This window comes from Otolemur garnettii, unplaced genomic scaffold (genome assembly GCF_000181295.1).
Source record: "Otolemur garnettii isolate 467f Iridium unplaced genomic scaffold, OtoGar3 scaffold00020, whole genome shotgun sequence".
Taxonomy (NCBI): Eukaryota; Metazoa; Chordata; class Mammalia; order Primates; family Galagidae; genus Otolemur; species Otolemur garnettii.
Genome location: NW_003852415.1, coordinates 14,652,992 through 14,672,564, shown reverse-complemented (window position 1 = coordinate 14,672,564; position 19,573 = coordinate 14,652,992). Strand labels below are relative to the sequence as shown.

The 19,573-nt window shown below is 40.1% G+C and overlaps 1 protein-coding gene across 3 annotated transcripts in view; it reads left to right on the top strand.

The window, feature by feature from the left end:
* Positions 1 to 19,573, top strand: part of PTPN21 (protein tyrosine phosphatase, non-receptor type 21) — an 84,454-nt gene that overhangs the window by 32,610 nt on the left and 32,271 nt on the right. For 2 of the 3 annotated variants that reach the window (XM_003786968.3, XM_023511577.1), the window contains 7 exons: positions 4,066 to 4,163; positions 6,325 to 6,392; positions 7,690 to 7,760; positions 10,126 to 10,213; positions 10,624 to 10,712; positions 14,471 to 14,558; positions 15,156 to 15,235. In XM_003786968.3, the coding sequence (XP_003787016.1) occupies positions 4,066 to 4,163; positions 6,325 to 6,392; positions 7,690 to 7,760; positions 10,126 to 10,213; positions 10,624 to 10,712; positions 14,471 to 14,558; positions 15,156 to 15,235 (582 nt within the window). Of the gene's footprint in view, positions 1 to 4,065; positions 4,164 to 6,324; positions 6,393 to 7,689; positions 7,761 to 10,125; positions 10,214 to 10,623; positions 10,713 to 14,470; positions 14,559 to 15,155; positions 15,236 to 19,573 lie in introns of those variants that run through there. The other variant, XM_023511578.1, reaches the window with a different exon arrangement.

Genomic DNA, 19,573 nt, shown 5'->3' with positions numbered 1-19,573 from the left:
AAAAAAAAAAAGAGTTAGAGATAAATTTTAACATGATAGAAATTATAATAGTATAGTATAAACATAGGAGACAAGAACAAGAACAACAAAAATACATGTAATAGAAAGCCAAAACATTGCCAAGGACACATTCTAAAAACTATATAACAAATTCTGTATTCTAACTATGTAACATTCTAAAAACTTTCTTAAAAAAGATGACTTGATGCTCTGTTTTGAAAAGGAATATTGTGTATCTGGACAAAAATGTGCTAAGTTACTTATGAAATTAAGAAAATAAGATTAGTATCAGATTTGGAAGAACACTTTATGCTAACAGTAACATTTGACATCCTCAAGGAAAGGAAACATGTAGTATGAAGCAATGATTATACAATATAGCCATCAAAAATAACCTTGGAATATGTCTTTGTATGGGCTGCTGTAACAAAATATCATAGACTAAGTGACTTAAACACACAGTTTGGAGGTCTAGCATTCATTGGGTTCTGATGAGGGCTTTTACTGGCTTGGAGACCTTCTCGCTGGGCTCTCACATGGCAGAGAGAGTGAACACTTTGTCTGGAGTTTTTGCTTACAAAAAAGAGGACATTTTGAGTATCAGAATAATGTCTGCATAGAATAAAACACATCAAGTATATTTTTAAAATTTATGAATTCATAATACTTAAAAAACTTAAAAACAACCTCATTGGCCACCTTTGAAGTTTGCTAGAGTACCAATTTGTTTTTCTGAATGGCAGTAAATTTATCTTTTGCGGGGGGCAATGTCTCATTCTGTCACCCTGGGTATAGTGTTGTGGCGTCAACTCACAGCAACCTACTGGGCTTACCTGATCTTCTTGATTCATCCTCCCAAGTAGCTGGAACTACAGGCACTCTGCAGGATGCCTGGCTGGTTTTTCTATTTTAGCAGAGATTGGGTCTTGCTCTTGTTCAGGCTGTTCTGGAGTTCCTGAGCTCAAGTAATTCACCTGCCTTGGCCTCCCAGAGTGCTAGGATTACAGGTGTGAGCCACTGCACCCTGCCTTATCTTTTTGTTGTAACTGTTTATAGGGATAATCAAATAAAAAGTTCTTTATAGGCTTGGTGTCTCTAGCTCAAGCGGCAAGGTGCCAGCCACATATACCTGAGCTGGTGGGTTTGAATCCAGCCTGTGCCTGCCAAATAATGACGGCTGCAACCAAAAAATAGCTGGGCGCCTATAGTCCTAGCTATTTGGGAGGCAGATGCAGGAGAATCACTTGAGCCCAGGAGTTGGAGGTTGCTGTGAGCTGTGATGCCACAGCACTCTACCCAGGGTGACAGCTTGAAGCTCTGTCTCAAAACATAGAAAAAATAAAAAATAAATAAAAAACTTATTTTAAAAAAAAAGTTCTTAGCTCAGCACCTGTGGCTCAAGTAGCTAAGGTGTCAGCCATGTACACCTAAGGTGGCAGGTTAGAATCCAGCCTGGGCCTGCCAAGCAACAATGATGGCTGCAACCAAAAAATAGCCCGGTGTTGTGGCGGGCACCTGTGATCCCAGCTACTTGAGAGGCTAAGGCAGGAGACTCGCTTGAGCTCAGGAATTGGAGGTTGCTGTGAGCTGTGATGTCACAGCACTCTATCCAGAGGGATAGCTTGAGGCTCTGTCTCAAAAAGAAAAAAAAAGTTCTTCATAGAAGAATCATACTAAATAAATGCAGGAGAAATTGTAGAGTACCAAAAACACCATTTGAAATTCCCAATGGATGACGGTGCCTGTAGCTCAGTGGGTAGGGCACCAGCCATGTACACCAACGTTGGCAGGTTTGAATCTAGCCTGGGCCAGGTAAACAACAATGACAACTGCAACAAAGAAATAGCCAGGCCCTGTGGCAGGTCCCTGTAATCCCAGCTACTTGGGAGGCTGAGGCAAGAAGATCGCTTAAGCCCAAGAGTTTAAGGTTGCTGTGAGCTATGACGCCATAACACTCTACCAAGGGCAACATAGTGAGACTGTCTTAAAAAAAAAAAAAAAAGAAATTCCTAACGGAATAATGTGTCTAGGTAACAGTCAAAACTACTAAAACCTTGGGTAAAAGGAACAGGCTGATGTCATCTGAATTCAGCGGGCAGTGTCAGCATCACTGTAAGTGGGATAACCAAATATGTGATGTGATATATCAGGAAATTGCCAGCACCAGTGATACAGTCATTAGTCTTAAAGAAACTGAACTTGTATCTAAGCAAGCCTCTAAGTCTGTACTGTTTGATAGGGTATTTATTAGCTACATGTAGCTATTGTTAAATTAAAATTAATTAAAATTAATATACAATTAAAAATTTAGTTTCTCAGTTGCATTAGCCACAATGAAAGTACTTAATAGCCACATGTGACTAACGGCTACCATATTGGATGGTACTGATATAGATCATTTCTTTCACTGAAGAAAGTTCTAATAGATAGCCAGGCATTGTGGTGGGCACCTGAAGTTCCAGCTACTTGGAAGGCTGAGTCAAGAAAATCCCTTAAGCCCAAGAGTTTGAGGTTGCTGTGAGCTGTGATGTCATGGCACTCTACCAAGGGCAAATAGTGAGACTCTGTCTCAGAAAAAAAAAAAAAGATAAGTAACATGAAAATAAAGAAGAAACCTTTTTTTTTTTTTTTTAATAGAGAGATCTACAAATATCTATTGAGTGTAATTTGAATGTAAACCTTCTTTGGACCCTTCAATCCTAATCTCTTCAGAAAAAACTGTAAAAATACATTTTTGAGGCAGTCATGAAAATCGTACATAAACTGAGTAGTGTGAAGACATTGTTCATTTTGTTGGGTATGTTAAAATGTAGTTATGTCTTAAAAATAAAGTTTTCTCTAGGGATACCTACTGAAGTATGTACAGGTAATAAACCATGATATCTGGGGTTTGCTGCAGAGCACTTGGAGGGAGTTGATAAGAGCAGAATACCAGCTTGGTGCCTGTGGCTCAAGCGGCTAAGGCTCCAGCCACATCACCTGAGGTGGCAGGTTCGAATCCAGCCCGGGCCCACCAAATAACAATGATGGCTGCAACCAAAAAATAGCCAAGTGTTGTGGTGGGCACCTGTAGTCCCAGCTACTTGGGAGGTTGAGGCAGGAGACTCGCTTGAGCCCAGGAATTGGAGGTTGCTGTGAGCTGTGATGCCATGGCACTCTACCCAGGGCGACAGCTTGAGGCTCTGTCTCAAAAAAAAAAGCAGAATACCAAACATGGCAGGCTCAGGGTTGACTGAGGCAGCACAATGAGCATCTGCTCACTGTGCTTATTCTCTATACATGTTCCAAATTTTTCAAAATACTATTTAAAAAATAAAAATACCAGGGTGGTGCCTGTGGCTCAGTGAGTAGGGCACCAGCCCCATATGCTGGAAGTGGCGGGTTCAAACCCAGCCCCAGCCAAAAACTGCAAAAAAGAAAAAAGTCAATATTCACTTATGCCTTCTGTTACTAGTCTAAGAAAAATAGGTGAAAAAAAAGACTCCCTTTTTACATATTATTTAGAATTTCTATCATGCAAAATGAGATGACCTAATTTATTATGTACAGTAGAACTTTTGCAATTTGACCATCCAAGGGCCTATAACAAACTGGTCAACATAAGGAGGTGGTGAGCAAATGGAACCTCCATTGAGTACATGTGGTCCATGTCTGGCCTATGAAAATTAGGTCAACTTAAGGAGTTGGTCAGCTGTGGAGATTCTACTGTAATGATGAATGTAGTTTTTTTGTCTAAAATATTTTAAACTGAAAAGTTGATAAATTGATACAGAGGATGAGACAGATGATCCAGCTGTCTTAAGGACAGTTTTAGTTTTAGAATAGCTAGAGTAGGGATAAGGGGCTCACTGAATTGATTTACTTGTGTGTGCGTGTGTGTGAGAGTGAGAGTGAGGATGTGATGTGGATGTGGTCAAGTACATTCTTGTCATTTTTCCAAACATTTTGAGGTTTAGGTTTTATTTGACTGGTTTTTGCTTCTCTAACAAATTATGATGAAATGCATTATGTCTCAATTGGAAATAATATTGATACTGACTTTATGAAATTGACTTTTTTATATAGGTATCAGTATTATCTGCAGCTGAAGAAAGATATCTTGGAAGGCAACATTCCTTGTACATTAGAACAAGCAATTCACCTAGCAGGCTTAGCTGTGCAAGGTAAATAAGGGCCATCAATAATGTAATAGTTCTATCAGATTAAAACATGTTTTAAAACAAAGACAGCAAGGAATTCTTAAAGTAACTGAGGTTTTATATATATCTTTTGTAGTGTTTTTTTATTAGTGACATATTACTGTAATTTAAGGGTCTTCCTTTTGGGAAAAATGATCTTACAGTACCTCAATGACATGACACTTGTAGGTTAATGATATTATATTTCAATAGAGCAAACAGTCCAATTAATAGAAGTATGTGTAATGTGTGTGTGTGTATGTAGGCACATGCCACATAACATCTTGGTTACAACAGACTGCACATGCTGTGGTGATACTGTAAAATAACAATACCTTCGTTTTTTTCCTTTTGTCTTTTACAAGTTTATTTTATTCAAAACATCACATTGTGCCCAATAAATATATATATTATTTCTCAATTCAGAATAAAAATTTAAAATAATTTGTAAAAAGCAATAAGCATAATACTTTATTTTTGCTGTACCTTTTTTATGTTTAGATACATAAATACTTACCATTGTGTTACAGCTGCCTACAGTATTCAGTATGGTAGCATGCTGTATAGGTTTGTAGCCTAGGAGCAGTAAGTTCTATTATAAAGTCAGGGTGTGTAGTAAACTCTGTCATCTGGGTTTGTGTCCGTACACTCTGTGATCATATTGTAGAAGGGAGAAATCCCCTAACAATGCACATCTCAGAATGTATCCCCATTGTAAAATGATGTGTGACTGCCTGAGCATTTAATAGGCTTTGTATTCATTTGGTTCAAAGATTTGATCTGCTGCTAATAGCTAATATTTTAGAAATATCTGCCAATCAATGATGTTGATGAGGTTACCTCCACTTCTATTTTAAGTACACTTGATTTGTTTGTTTTCTTAAGTCATCCTGGATTATAGAGTATTGTCAGGGGGATCACTATAGAAGTTTCGAGACAGACTGTGTTATGGTCCATTATTTGACTTCACAGAGATACAGTTGACATTTTCCTTTTTGATTCACTGGTGCAAATTTCAACTTGCTTGCTTATTAGTGTTGACAGGAGGGCTTCATTTGTTTCAGTTTGCATGGATTTTGCATTTCTTGATGTTTTTTGTGTGTGTGTGTATCTCAAAACTTTCATAATGACCCACAACAGATGAAGATTTTACACCTCTCATTTTTGAATTTTTGAATTTTTTTAATTTTTCACATGTTTAATCTATGTATATTTATGTGCATATATATCGGGAAAATTTCTGATGGGGCATTATTTCAAATGATAAGTGGCATTTAACCTTATGAATTGAAATTCAGTTAGAATAATCATTAATAAAATCCCTTCAGATAATAGGTGTGGAGACTTGTATTATTTCTAGATAAACAAGACCCATGCTAATCTTCTCTGAATTGTTCCAATTTTAGTATATCTGCTGCTGAAGTAAGCACTATTAATTTTTTTAAAGAATTAAAAATTTGGGGGACAAGCGTGATGGCTCATGCCTATAGTCCTAGCACTCTGGGAGGCAGAGGCAGGTGGATTGACTGAGCTGAAGAGTTCAAGACCAGTCTGAGCAAGAGTGAGACCCTATCTCTAAAAATAGCCAGGCATTATGGGGGGTGCCTATAGTCTCAGCTACTCGGGAGGCTGAAATAAGAGGATCACTTGAGCCCAAGAGTTTGAGGTTGCTTTGAGCTGTGATGCCACTCCACTCTCCTGAGGGCAGCAAAGTGAGACTCTGACTCAAAAATAAAAGAAAATTATTTTCAAAACAATAAATCTTATTGTAACATATGCACGTGATGTAATCCCATTCCTCAAAGGTAATCAGTCCTGTCAACAGTTTTGTTCCTTCCTGACATTTTTCTGTATGTAAGTAAGCATACATGATTACAGACTAGGTTTTGTTTCTTTTTCAACTATAAAAATGAGAGCATATAATTTAGAACTTGTTTTCTACTTAATTCGTAGGCTTTTTCCAAGTTAAGACACATGTTTCTACCCAATTAATATTTTTTAAAATATACTTTATATACCTTTTAGGCGAGTTAAACTTTTGAATTACAAGCATATCATCTATACATTGCAGACTGAATTTTTTTGTACATTTTTCACAATCCAAATTACACATAATTAACATGTGAATATTTGTCATTTTGTATAGCTGATTTTGGTGACTTCGATCAGTATGAATCCCAGGACTTTCTTCAGAAATTTGCCTTGTTTCCTGTGGTAAGACTTCTTCTGACCTTGGGCCTTTTTATAAACAATTTATTCCCAGGCCTTTAATAATCCTTAAAACGAAGTCCACGTAAGTCAGGAATGGCATTTAAAAATCCCAGCTCCCTTTTGTAAACGTCTCAAGTGTGAATGCTTTCTCTGCTGCAGTCTTCTCAGTCCTTGTCAACCATACACACTGAAGGGTCTGCAGTCCCAGCAGTGTCCCCAGAGAAATTGGGTTTTTATTTCAATGAGTCATTCTCAGTTTCTGAAGCACCATGCTGAGGTTCTGTTTTTTGTTTTTTTTTTAAAGCTTTTGGATTTAATTCCTATGTTTAATTTTTCTTTTTCTGAGACAGAGTGTCACTTTGTTGCCCCTAGTAGAGTGCTGTGGCTCATAGCTCATAGCAACCTCAGACTCTTGGCCAAGCAGTTCTCTTGCCTCAGCCTCCTGAGTAACTGGGACTTATAGGCGCCTGCCACAATACCCAGCTATTTTTTAGAGAGAGGGGCTCTCACTCTGGCTCAGGCTAGTCTTGAACTTGCCTCTGCTTCCCAGAGTGCTAGGATTATAGGCATGAGCCACCATGTCCAGCCAGAGATTTTGCTTTTAATTGAAGGCTTGAAACTTCACAAAGTTATGTTGAAAATGAATTTGACTTCTCATCAGCCGTTTTAAAAGTAGGTGGTGGATAGCCTGAGCTCAGGAGTTTGAGACCAGCCTGAGCAAGAGCAAGACCCCTGTCTCTGAAAATAGCTGGTGCAGCTACTTGGGAGACTGAGGCAAGAGAATTTTGAACCCAAGAGTTTGAGATTGCTGTGAGCTAAGATGCTACGGCACTCTGCTGAAGTTGATCAAGTGAAACTCTTGATCAACAAAAAAGTAGGTGACAAAAAGACACTGCCTTCCACATTTTAAGTCACTACTGATAGAAGTGACACAAAAACTGTATTGGAACACATAAGGGAGCTGGTATGCTCTTTTTCTGAATGTCTACACAGCCAGCTAGAGAATGTACATGATGTTATTTTACTGGCTCAGAATTGGCTGACTGTTGTCACCAACCTGAAATAATTCAGTTGAAACTTTCTCTGGGATGAATTAAGAAGGCAAGGCAAAGGTTTTGGCTCTTAAGCAGAAGCCACTTAATTCCTTAGAAAGATCATGGTTACCTATGTAAGTAAAACTCCCACATAATAATCGCCATGATTTTGCCTGATGGTGATAAGAGTCAGAAACACTCAGTAGCAATGATTCCTCCTAAGATATTTGGGTGACTTATTCTATGTGTCTGTGTGTTTTCTTCAGGGGTGGTTACAAGATGAAAAAGTACTGGAAGAAGCAACTCAGAAAGTGGCCTTACTACACCAGAAATACAGGTAACACTAAATAAGACATGAAATAGCATAAACAAATGCCTGTTTGAGTTTGACAGTTTTAATTAAATATTTAATTTTACACAATTAATATTTAATCGTACAATTAAATTCGGAACTTTACTGCTGCTGCTATTACAAGTGGCCAACCTTTAAAGAGTGTTCACTATTTGCCAAGTGCTGTTGTAAGCAAGCACTTACCCATATTAACTCGTTTATTATGCATGTTCTGCCAGCGAGGAAACTGACAAAGTTGAAAGCAGCCTGTCATTGAAGGGTGCCAATTCTTCACCCCATGTATTAAAGGTTTTTGTGGCAACCTAATTCTGTGTAGGGTAATGTAAGATTTGTAAAGGTAGAGAAAAATCTGTAAAGGCAGATTTTTCTTTTAAATTTGCAAGTACAGAGTTATTTCCCCCGTATACCTTTTTTTGAGACAGAGTCTCACTCTGTCACCTTCAGTAGAATGTTGCGGTGTCATAGCTCACTGCAACATCAAACTCTTGGGCTCAAGCAATCCTCTTGCCTCAGCTTCCCAAGTAGTTGGGAGTATAGGCACCTGCCACAATGCCCAGCTCGTTTTTCTATTTTTAGTAGAGATGGGGTCTCACTCTTACTCAGGCTGGTCTGAAACTAATGAACTCAAACAGTCCACCCGCATTGGCCTCTCAGAGTGCTAGGATTATAGGCGTGAGCCCCTGTGCCTGGCCCATGCCACCACACAGTTCCAGGTACAGATGCACCTCAACTTAGGATGTGGTTAAATCCTGGTTAAACCCATCGTTAGATGAAAATATTGTCAATTGTGGGCAGCACCTGTGGCTCAAAGGGGTAGGGTGCTGGCCCCATATGCTGGAGGTGGTGGGTTCAAACCCAGCCCCGGACAAAAACTGCAAAACAAACAAACAAAAAAAAAAAAAAAAAAAAAGAAAGAAAGAAAATATTGTCAATGAAACGCATTTAATACACCTACCAAACATACTGAACATCATAGCTTATCTTAGCCTACTTAAAAATAGTTGGGCAAAATCATATAATACAGAGCCTATTTTATAATAACGTCTTGAATAGCTAATGTAATTTATTGAATACTGAAAGTGAAAAACAGAATGGTATGGGTTGTATAGCTCCTTGCTGTATGTCTCTACTGAGTGTGTATTGCTTTCACACCGTTGTAAAGTTGAAAATTTGTAAATTGAACTATTGTCAAGGAGTGTCTATATATCATTAAATTCTATAATTAGTCTTTAAGGCAAAGATTATTATGTCCAACTTATAGATGAGGAAACCAAACTAAATATGACTTTAGTGTCCCTACATGTGGTAGAAGTAGAATTTGAATGCAAGTCTGATTCTTCCCAAATGCTCCTGGGTATTTTCCTGCCCTCCAGTAGTGGGAGTTCTTTACCCTGAGATTAAAGGCTTTCCACAGTTTGGTTAAATCCTGCCTTTTCAGCTTTACTTTCTGCTGTCCACGAGCCTCCCCTTCCAAACCTAATTGATGCCTTTTAGCACATTGCCCTGCTTTTTGTCACTTTCATTCATTCCTTGTGCATTTCCTTAAGAGCCAGTCCAGTATTCTGCCCCTGTATGAGGCGGAGTGCTGGATTCTGTGGCACAAAGAAAAATAGAATAATTCCCTGCCTTCTAGGAGCTCATTCCTCGCCTTGCAATCTAAGGGCTTAGCACTGTAGCCCATTGTTATGGCAATTATAATACATATAATCAGATTATGAATATAGTGGGAGAGATGTGTTGTGATTGCCCAGAGCAGGGGCATTGGTGAATCTCAGAAGGTGGCCAGGAGGCAGTGATGCTTTCACTTGAAGATTTTTCAGGGGGTTGTTTTATCCTCTTCTTCTTGCCTCACCTGCCTAAAGTACAAAGGGCAGAACCTTATGTAACTCAGTGTCAGTGTCTTGCACAGGGCCTTGCATGTAGTTGGTTTTCAGTAAACGTTGATGGATTAATGTAACTAATTACAGATGTCTTGAAACTTGAAATTTTTTCTGTAGAGACAGAGTCTCACTTTATCGCCCTTTGTAGAGTGCTGTGACATGACACAGCTCACAGCAACCTCCAACTCCTGGGCTTAGGCAATTCTCTTGCCTCAGCCTCCTGAGTGGCTGGGACTACAGGTGCCCACCACAACACCCAGCCATTTTTTTGTTACAGATTGGCTAGGGCCAGGTTTGAACCTGTCACCTTTGTTTTATGGGGCAGGCACCCTACCCAATGAAACACAGGCACCTCCTGAAATTTGAAATGTTTACAATGTCTTGTGTCAAATTGATACATAGTTTTAAAGAATACCTTTATTTTAAAACATTTTTAGTTTTGTGAACAGTCTACATCTTTTGAGTTGCAGGGGACTCACAGCTCCTGATGCTGAAATGCTGTACATGCAGGAGGTGGAGAGGATGGGTGGCTATGGAGAGGAGAGCTACCCTGCAAAGGTGGGCATGGCTGATGGCTGGGGCTCTATAAGTAGGCTCAGCAATTTGAGAGAACAACGGGGAACCCTAAGGATGCACTGATGTGCAAAGAATGAAGACCTGCAAAGGTCTGGAAACTTAAAGGCTGAGGTCCTTGTGACCAAAATTTTGTGGTAAAGAATGTTCTCATTGTTGCAGTTCATTCTTTGAAATGATCTCAAAATCAAGTTCTTGAAGAAGTCTAGACTTTTTCAATTTCTATACATATTTACAAGGTAATATGTTTGTATCATTTAGACCTTTTTTCTTCTGAATAGTTACTTCATAAGTCTTCTGAACATTTTATACCTGGGAAACAGGTTTAAAGGAACTTAATGTAGTTGTACCTCTTATTCATTTGTTTCTGTTTCTTTTCTACTTTTTCCTTTTAGGATAGCCAAGGAAGTGACATATCCATTGGAGCATGTCTTGAAGGTATCTTCGTGAAACACAAGAATGGAAGGCCTCCTGTAATATTTAGGTATTTTTCTTCTTGTTTTGTATTTTCTGGGATTCCTGTTGGTGATACAGTTTTTAGTATTTACAATAGTTAAATTAATTGCCAACAAGTCTCTCCCAAGATCTCAATAAAAGATACAAATATTCCCTTCCTAGAATAAAATACCACATTACAGTGTTTCTTTTTTTCTTTCTTTTTCTTTCTTTCTTTTTTTTTTTTTTTTTTTGAGACAAAGTCTCACTTTGTTGCCCTCAGTAGAGTGCCATGGTGTTATAGCTCATGGCAACCTTAAACTCTTAGACTCAAGCAATTCTTCTTCTTCAGTCTCCCGAGTAGCTGGGACTACAGGTACTTGCTACAGCACCTGACTATTTTTAGAGACATGATCTTACTCTTGCTCAGGCTGGTCACAAACTTGTAAACTTAAGTAATCCACCCACCTCAGCCTCCCAGAGTGCTAGGATTACAGGCGTGAGCCACCGTGCCTGGCCTGCAATGTTTCTTTTTAATAAACCATTTTTTTTTTTAGGCACACACAAAAAGGCCATAGCCACCCATCCTCTCCACCTCCTGCATGTATAGCATTTCAGCATCAGGACCTGTGAGTCCCCTGCAACTCAAGCTTTAGCTCTGGGCAGAGTGCTGTGGAGTCACAGCTCACAGCAACCTCAAACTCCTGGGCTTACGGGATTCTCTTGCCTCAGCCTCCTGAGTAGCTGGGACTACAGGTGCCCGCTACAACGCCCAGCTGTTTTTTGGTTGTAGTTGTCATTGTTTGGCAGGCCCAGGCTGGAGTTGAACCTGTCAGCTCTGGTGTATGTGGCTGGTGACTTAGCCGCTTGAGCTACAGGCACCACCCAATAAACCATTTTCTTGCCATAAGGAGGCCATTGTTTGGTTTGATATAAATTTTTCATTTGAGCTCTGGTTTCTAGGACTATTTCTTATGAAAAACCTAAACCTTTCTTTTGGTTCTAGTTATATACCAAAATACTAATATCTAAGCAAATTTCAACTTTTTTTTTATAGTGTTGATTTTTTTTTTCCTCCCCTGATACTGAAAAGTGATGCTATTCATTTGTGGAAGTCTTAGAATGTATATAGTAAGAAAGACAGAAAGGATATGCAACAACGAAACTACAGGGGATTTAAATTTCCTTTTTAGTATTCTGTGTTCAAATTTATATCTTAAAGATAGTAAACTGGACCATGTTGTTCAATCTCTGCCTTTTAAGCCCTTAAAACCTATAATCTAGAAAATCCAAGTGTCATTTCATAGAAATACCTGCAGTTTTACTCTGATATTCTGTCTACCCATTTTTTTTTTCTTTTTTTAAGACACAATCTCACTTTGTTGCGTTCGGTAGAGTGCAGTGGCATCACAGTTCACAGCAACCTCAAACTTGGGCTTTAGTGATTCTCTTGCCTCAGCCTCCCAAGTAGCTGGGACTATAGGCGCCCACCATGATGTCTGACTATTTTTAGAGGCTGAGGTCTCACTCTGGCTCATGCTGATCTCAAACCTGTGAGCTAAGACAATCTACTTGCCTCAGCTTCTCAAAATTTTAGGATTACAAGCGTGAGCCACCACACCCGGCCTTATCTACCCAATTCCATCTTTTCTCTGTCTCTCTTTTTTTTGCTTTTTGAGACAGTGTCTCAAAAAGGATAGAGTGCCAGGTAGAGTGCTATGGCGTCATAGCTCACAGCAACCTCCAACTCAAGCTCAAGTGATCTTCTTGCCTCAGTTTTTCTATTTTTAGTAGAGATGGGGGTCTCACTTTTGCTCAGGCTGGTCTCCAACTTGTGAGCTTAAGCAATCCACTAGCATTGGCTTCCCAGAGTGCTAGGATGATAGGTGTGAGTCACCACGCCTGGCCTCTATCTTCTCTTGATGAAAAATTAAATTGTTATATTATTTTTTGTAAAGTATTTTTTGGTTCTTTTGTGTCTGCCATTTATTGCATGCTTATAATAAGCCAGATACCATACTGAGTACTTTTGTGTATTTTTTCATGTAATCTTCATAATAACTCTCAGTGGTAGGTATTACCACTACCACTTTGCACACAGATAATTGAAGTTTTTTGTTTTGTTTTGTTTTGTTTTTTGAGACAAAGTCTCACTATGTTACCCTCGGTAGAGTGCCATGGTGTCACAGCACACAGCAAGCTCAGACTCTTAGACTTAAGGGATTCTCTTGCCTCAGCCTCCCAAGTAGCTGGGACTACAGGCACCCCCCACAGTGCCTGGCTATTTTTTTGGTTGTAGTCGTCCTTGTTGTTTGGCAGGCCTGGGATGGGTTCGAACCCACCAGCTCTGGTGTATGTAGCTGGTGCCCTAGCTGCTGAGTTACAGGCACTGAGCCGATAATTGAGGTTTTAAAATGTTAAGTGATTTGCCCAAGGTCACCCAGTTATTAACTAACACAACCAGGACAAGAACTTAGATTCTCCACTTTAAGCCTGAGCTTTTAACCACTGTATTAAGCAGCTGCTTTTATTCCCTCCACTCTCAATGTTCTGTGCCATGCCTGCTCCCCCTGCCCAAGCCAAGCTTTCTAAACCATCCCTACTGCCATTTCTTGTTGAGTTTTTTACTTAAGAGTTTTTTCTGCTAAGAGACCTTTCTTTAAGTTAACGTCTCCTCCTTCACATCCTTTACTTTACTGCCTTTTGGGCCCTGAATTCTCCATGGCAAACATGACCATTATATACACAGTTTGGGCAGCAGACCCCCCACTCCTACATGGCACTGCGTTGGCCCAGGTGGCTCCACTATGGTGGTTCCTCTCTTGTCCTCAAGCCACTCATAGTAAGTCTTCCCAACATGTCAAATTTGGGGTCAGGGAGAGGAAAATAGATCTGAGCTACCCCTGAAGGGCGGGACTCCAACTGTGTCCAAAGAGTCACAAGGAAGCTTGAGACATCTGTGTGCCCTCCTTCCCCATTAGATAGGAATATTACAAATTGCCGTATTTAATGTGATACAAATGATCTTACAGGTTTAACAATTAAACATTGAATCACTACTAAATTAATTTTATTTTAATAAATTTTAAATTTAATATAATAAAGATGTAGAGGGGTAAAATTTTTCTTCCATAATTTTTCTTTTTATAAAATCATAGTTACACAAAAAAATTGAATATTAATATATAAAAACTAAATATAAATTAGAAAGTATGAGATACTATTTTGAATCCTACTGAGTACCCCCAAATAGTTCAGTGCTTGAGTTCCTAGCATTTGAACGTTGTCTTCACCATGAAACTTTCCAGAACACTTCTCCCCACTTTTGTGCCTTACTTTTCTTAAATAAGTTAATGTTACTTATTTGCTGTTTTTTCTTGCACCCCTACCCTCCAACTGTGCTCCTTTGAGCTTTACTGATCTTATTGTCCCTAGGTCCTAATGTAATTTCTGGGATTTTTATAATAGGTGCCCCTGGTTTTGCTGAATACACGAATGAGAAATTGGCAACCAGCTAAGATAGGGGTCTTTGATTTTCAAGAGAATCTAGCAGTTGCATACAATGCATTTTTAAATCTTCTAAATACTCACCCCCCCCCCATTTAATAATGTATATGTTTACTTTTGGCAACTAGCTGCTTTTGTTTTAGTTAGAAAATGCATGCTAGCTGATTAAAACATTGTTTTCTTTCAAAAATGACTAACAGACATTAACTTAGGCCTGGATCTTAAGGAGACATCAGCTGCCCTTTCTCCTAGAATATACACAAATACTCATATTACCATTCTCTACTTGCTCTTCCTTAGGTGGCATGATATTGCTAACATGTCCCACAACAAGTCCTTCTTTGCACTAGAGTTGGCAAATAAAGAAGAGACCATCCAGTTTCAAACTGTGAGTATTAGGGATCTGCATGAAATGTTTTTCCTAAAAGTTTACAAGCGTGTGTTTGGAGAGGAGATGGCATTAAAGTTATAATATTTCATTATTTTATAAATAGTAAAGGAGATAGATGATCAGTAAACACTGTTGAATGAGTGAGTCTTTGGGTAAGTACTCTCTGATAATGATGACCTTTAAACTTCAGAGACAAACTGGGGGAGAAAGTAAACACTGATATCTTAATTCTATTGATAAAGGCTTTGCAGAAATATTCTTTAACAGTTATGAGCTTTTTGTTCACTTGACAAAGGCAATAGTGAGTTACTGACTCAAATGATTTAAAAGTATTTGTGAGTATATTTAAGAAGAGAAATTGAATTTCAAAGTCATTTTGAAAACTGCTTAATATCAGAATCACATTGTTAGAACAGAGTGTTTTGTCTGTAATTTAAATCCTACTTAAGGCCTTCCTGTGATAGGCAAAGTGTTGAAAGTGACCTTGACATAATGTGTCGCCATGTCATAGCTTGTCCTCAAACAAACCCTGCTTTAAAGGTACCAAGCTGTATGTGTGCTTTCTTATTACTTTATGCCTATTTTGTTTGCTAGGAAGATATGGAAACGGCAAAATACGTATGGAGACTCTGTGTTGCACGACACAAATTTTACAGACTAAATCAGTGTAACCTGTAAGTATATCCTGCTCATGGAAATTATAGAACTGGAATATAATGAATTTTAACATTATAAAGCTTTATGGTATTATCTAGAAAGGCGAGTTTCATCAGTTGATCTCTTTTGAACACTTTTATAATAATCTCTTATTGTGTGTTAAAATGACATTACTTATTTTTCTCATTTTAGCTTTGAACCAACTTCTAATAGCTGTGTATAGGCCTCTAAGGTTTCTTCCAACTAGTTACTAGAACCATTCTAATCCTTGAAAGTTGAAAAGAGAATAATACCGTTTTTTTAAATCAATGCCCTAGTTAGCATTTTAAGTAAATAATCAACATTTCAAGCCATTTAAAGAGTTTATGCCTTTTCTTCCTAATGTACCTTTTTTTTTTTTTTTTTTTTGAGATAGAGTCTCACTCTGTGCCCTGGGTAGAGTGCTGTGGAATTTTAGTTCACAGCAGCCTCAAACTCTTAGGTTCAGGTGACCCCCTTGCTTTAGCCTCCGAAGTAAGCAGGACTATAGGTGCCTAGCTAGTTTTCTATTATTAGTAGAGATGGGGTCTTAATTTTGCTCAGGGTGGTCTGGGACTCCTAAGCTCAAGCAGTCCACCTACCTTGACCTCCCAGAGTACTAAGATTACAGGCATGAGCCACTTTGCCTGGCCTATGTACATTTTTATTAGTGCACACTGGTTCCTTGCTGTCTGCTAAAGCATTCCCATTAGTATTTAAGCATGCTGTGATTGTCCTCATGTGAAATACTCTCTTTATTCCACATTCCCCTCTAGCTTCAGCACCTGTATCTCTGCTTTCCTTTATAGCTGATTTCATCAAATTATGTATGTGTTTCTTTCCTTCCTTCCCCCGTCCCCTGTGACACACCACTGACAGTGCTTGTCATTGTCAGGTGTGCTTGATCCAGTGGTCATGTCAGGAGTTCCTTCCTTCGGTCTCTCCGCAGCACTGGATCTCCTTCCTTCTTTCTCTGGGTCTCCTCATTCGTAGCTATTTCTTCTCATCACCTTTCCTGGTTTAGTTCTGAGACTGCTTCTCCATCTACAGTACATTTCTAGGGGATTTCACCTTGCTTCAGGCTTAGACACTAGAAGTCCATCAAATGTTATTTTAGCTCCTTCTCCCTGAGCCCTCAACTCCTGCATGCTGCTGCCTAGTTGACATCACCTTTTGGGTACCTATGGGGCATGTTTGGTATGTCTAAAATTGACCCCTTGTTCTCCTCCTCCTCCTCCCAGAGCTACTTTTTCCTTACTCCTTCCCACATCGACATATGGCAGCACACCCACATTTACCCAGTTGTTCAGTCCCCCAAACCCCAAAGCCACACTTAATTCCTGTTTCTCTCTCATGCTGCAGTTTCTCTCTCATCAGCTACACTTCCAGCTTGATCTTCAAAATATATCTAAAATCTTACCATTTTTACCACCGTTTCTGCTGACAACTTAGTGCCAGCCACCACCCCTACTCATCTGGGATGCTGCAGTGGCTTTCTTACTCCCTCCCTATTTCTGTGCCCTCTGCCTATAGCTTATTTTCATATGCCAGCCAGGAGGATGTTGGTTTAACATGAGTCAGATGCTATCGCTCTTCTTAAAACTCTCCACTGGCATTCCATCTTACTTATAACAAAAGCATGAGGCTATACATGAGTGGCCCTTGCCTGGGTCCACACTCGTTTCCTTTACCCTCATTCATTCTCTTCCAGCCGTCCTAGCTTCCTCACTGATGTGTGAATGTGTCTCACCCTCGGGGATGCTGTCCTGTTCGTCCCCCTGTCTGAAATGCTCTTCCCCACTGTCTACGTGCCTGGCTCCCTGTGTCAGCCAGTTGTCTGATCAGATTTGTCCCTCTTCAAAGGCTGCCCCCAAACAGTCAGTGGCACCCCTTTTCCACTGTTGCCTAACCCTCTTTACCTTCCTGCCTTGTTCGATTTTTCTCCATAGCACTTAGGCCACGTGAATTTGTATATTTGTTACTCGTTTATGGTCTGCATCCCCTCCCAACAGGTAAGCTCTAACAAGGTACGAGGACAGGCGCCCGCCCTGTCTTAACTGCTGTGTTCCCAGTAGCAAGTACCTGCAGGTCTTGATGAATTTGTTGAGTTAATCTACAAAAACAAGGGTTAATACTTCATCTAGAACTGCCAAGTTAGGAGGGGCGTATCAGGGAAGTGACGTCTAAACTGAGACATGAAAAGTTATGCTCAGTCCCCACAACCTTTCTTTAAGTTGTCCTCTGCCCCCGACTGCTGCAGCTGCCTCCCATCTGGCCTCCCTACTCTTTGTCTCACCAGTCGCTAATCAATTTTCTGGATGGATAAGCAAAAGAACACTACTCTTAAAGTTATAGGTCAAGACCATATCAGAACTGGTTCCCCACCTGCAGCCCTTCCTGGCTACGGAATTAAGTGCAGACTCCTGAGGTCCTCTTTCTCTGGATTTATCTGCCCCAACCCTGCTGAGTCTTGATTCTGGCTTTCAGAACCCATCATTCCTTTTCGTGCTAATACCTCTCTGGCCTAGCCCTTTGCTAGAATGTCCTTTATTCACTTCCTTGATAAACTCTTAGTCATTGCTCATGATCTGGTGTGAAATGCAGCCTCCCTGGACGCCACCAAATATTTAATCTGCTTAGTCCTTAATATCACTCTGAAAGATCTGGTTTATTCCTGCTTTTTTAATAATAATGGTTCTAATAATTTATGACAATAATTTAGTAAGTGCTTGCCATGTGTCAAGAATTATACTGAGAGCTTTTATCTTCTTCAGTCCTAACAGTAACCCTGTTTGACACAATTATTGCTGCCTGGTTATTGGTGAAGGTATGGAAATAGAAGTGAAATAAATGTCTTGCCCAGCCGTGCAGTTAGGGATACAGAGCAGCAAGATGAGAATCTGCCAGACTGCTAGAGCAGGCGTCCTCAAACTATGGCCTGCGGGCCACACGCAGCCCGCCTAGGACATTTATCTGGCCTGCCGGGTGTTTTTGCTACCGCTGCCTGTCCTGCTTAGCAGCTGACTCGTCCTGGGGCCCGCAGTCCGGCCCTCCAATGGTCTGAGGAACAGTGAACTGGCCCCCTGTTTAAAAAGTTTGAGGACCCCTGTGCTAGAGTATCTGTGTCTGCTGTTCATATGTGGATTTGATCTGTCTCTTTTGTCTGACGGAGCTCCTTGAGGGCAAGGCCTCCTTTCACTGGTCTTCATGGTCTGGGTCTGCCAGACACCTAAGGGCTTGGTGAACAGATGGAAGGCCGAATGAGACAGTGAGGAGAGAAGAGCCCTTTTGATGCTTCCCTGATTTCTTTTTAGTACTGATTTTAAATTGGGGGCAGGGGAGCATTATGTCCTCTAGCACCAGGAAGGAAGGAGAAAGGCTGTGAAAGTGCTCTTTTTTACAGAGTGTGAAAGAAACTGGTCAAGATGAGCAGTGCAAAGAGAATAGGCATTGTCCATTAGGACAGAGAGCCTTCCAGTGATTAGCACTTAGGCCTCCTTCCCTCTCCTCTCTGCCCCGCCCCCCCCTTTTTTTTTTTGGTTGCAGTTTGGTGGGGGCCAGGTTCCAACCACCACCCTCTGTATATGCGGCTGGCACCTTGCTCACTGAGCCATAGGCACTACCCTCACCCCCATGTTTTTATCTGCATCTCTACTGGTAGTCTCCTGTGGGCTTTGGTAAGCACCCCTGACAGGGAGGAGAAGTCCTGCTTTCTCTGTGGGGTTAGGAAACCTTTTCTGCTCCACGTGCATTTGAATATGAAAGGGTTCTACCTGGTGATTAGACTCAGTACTGCTTAATGGCCCAGGATAGCTGCATCTGGGGCTCCCACAGGCTGGCCTTAAATTACCCAAGCTCGTGTGACATTATTTCTAAACAGAAGTGGGTTCTAAGAGTCAAACAGTAAATAAGTAATTTATGAGAACACAGCGTTTTCATTTGAAAACCTTACATAAGTTTGAGAGAATTTATAATATTAGCTATCATTATGTCAGTTCATTCCTTTTCTGGAAAATGGTAAAGAATCAGTCATTTTGAATAAACCATAAAATATCCTTTTCCAAATGGTTCTTGTATTGGCCAGTGTTAGTGCAAAGTACCACCCAGTAGTAATTTTAAATGTGAAAGGAAAAGTAGTAAATGATTGTGTTAAATGATTTAGCACATCACTAAATGATTTAGTCTTAGAAATATAATTTTGGGGATATTGTTGTTTATTGGTAAGTGTGAATAAAATCACATTAATGTCATCATCGGCTCGGTGCCTGTGGCTCAAGCGGCTAAGGCGCCAGCCACATACACCTAAGGTGGCGGGTTCGAATCCCCAGCTCGGGCCC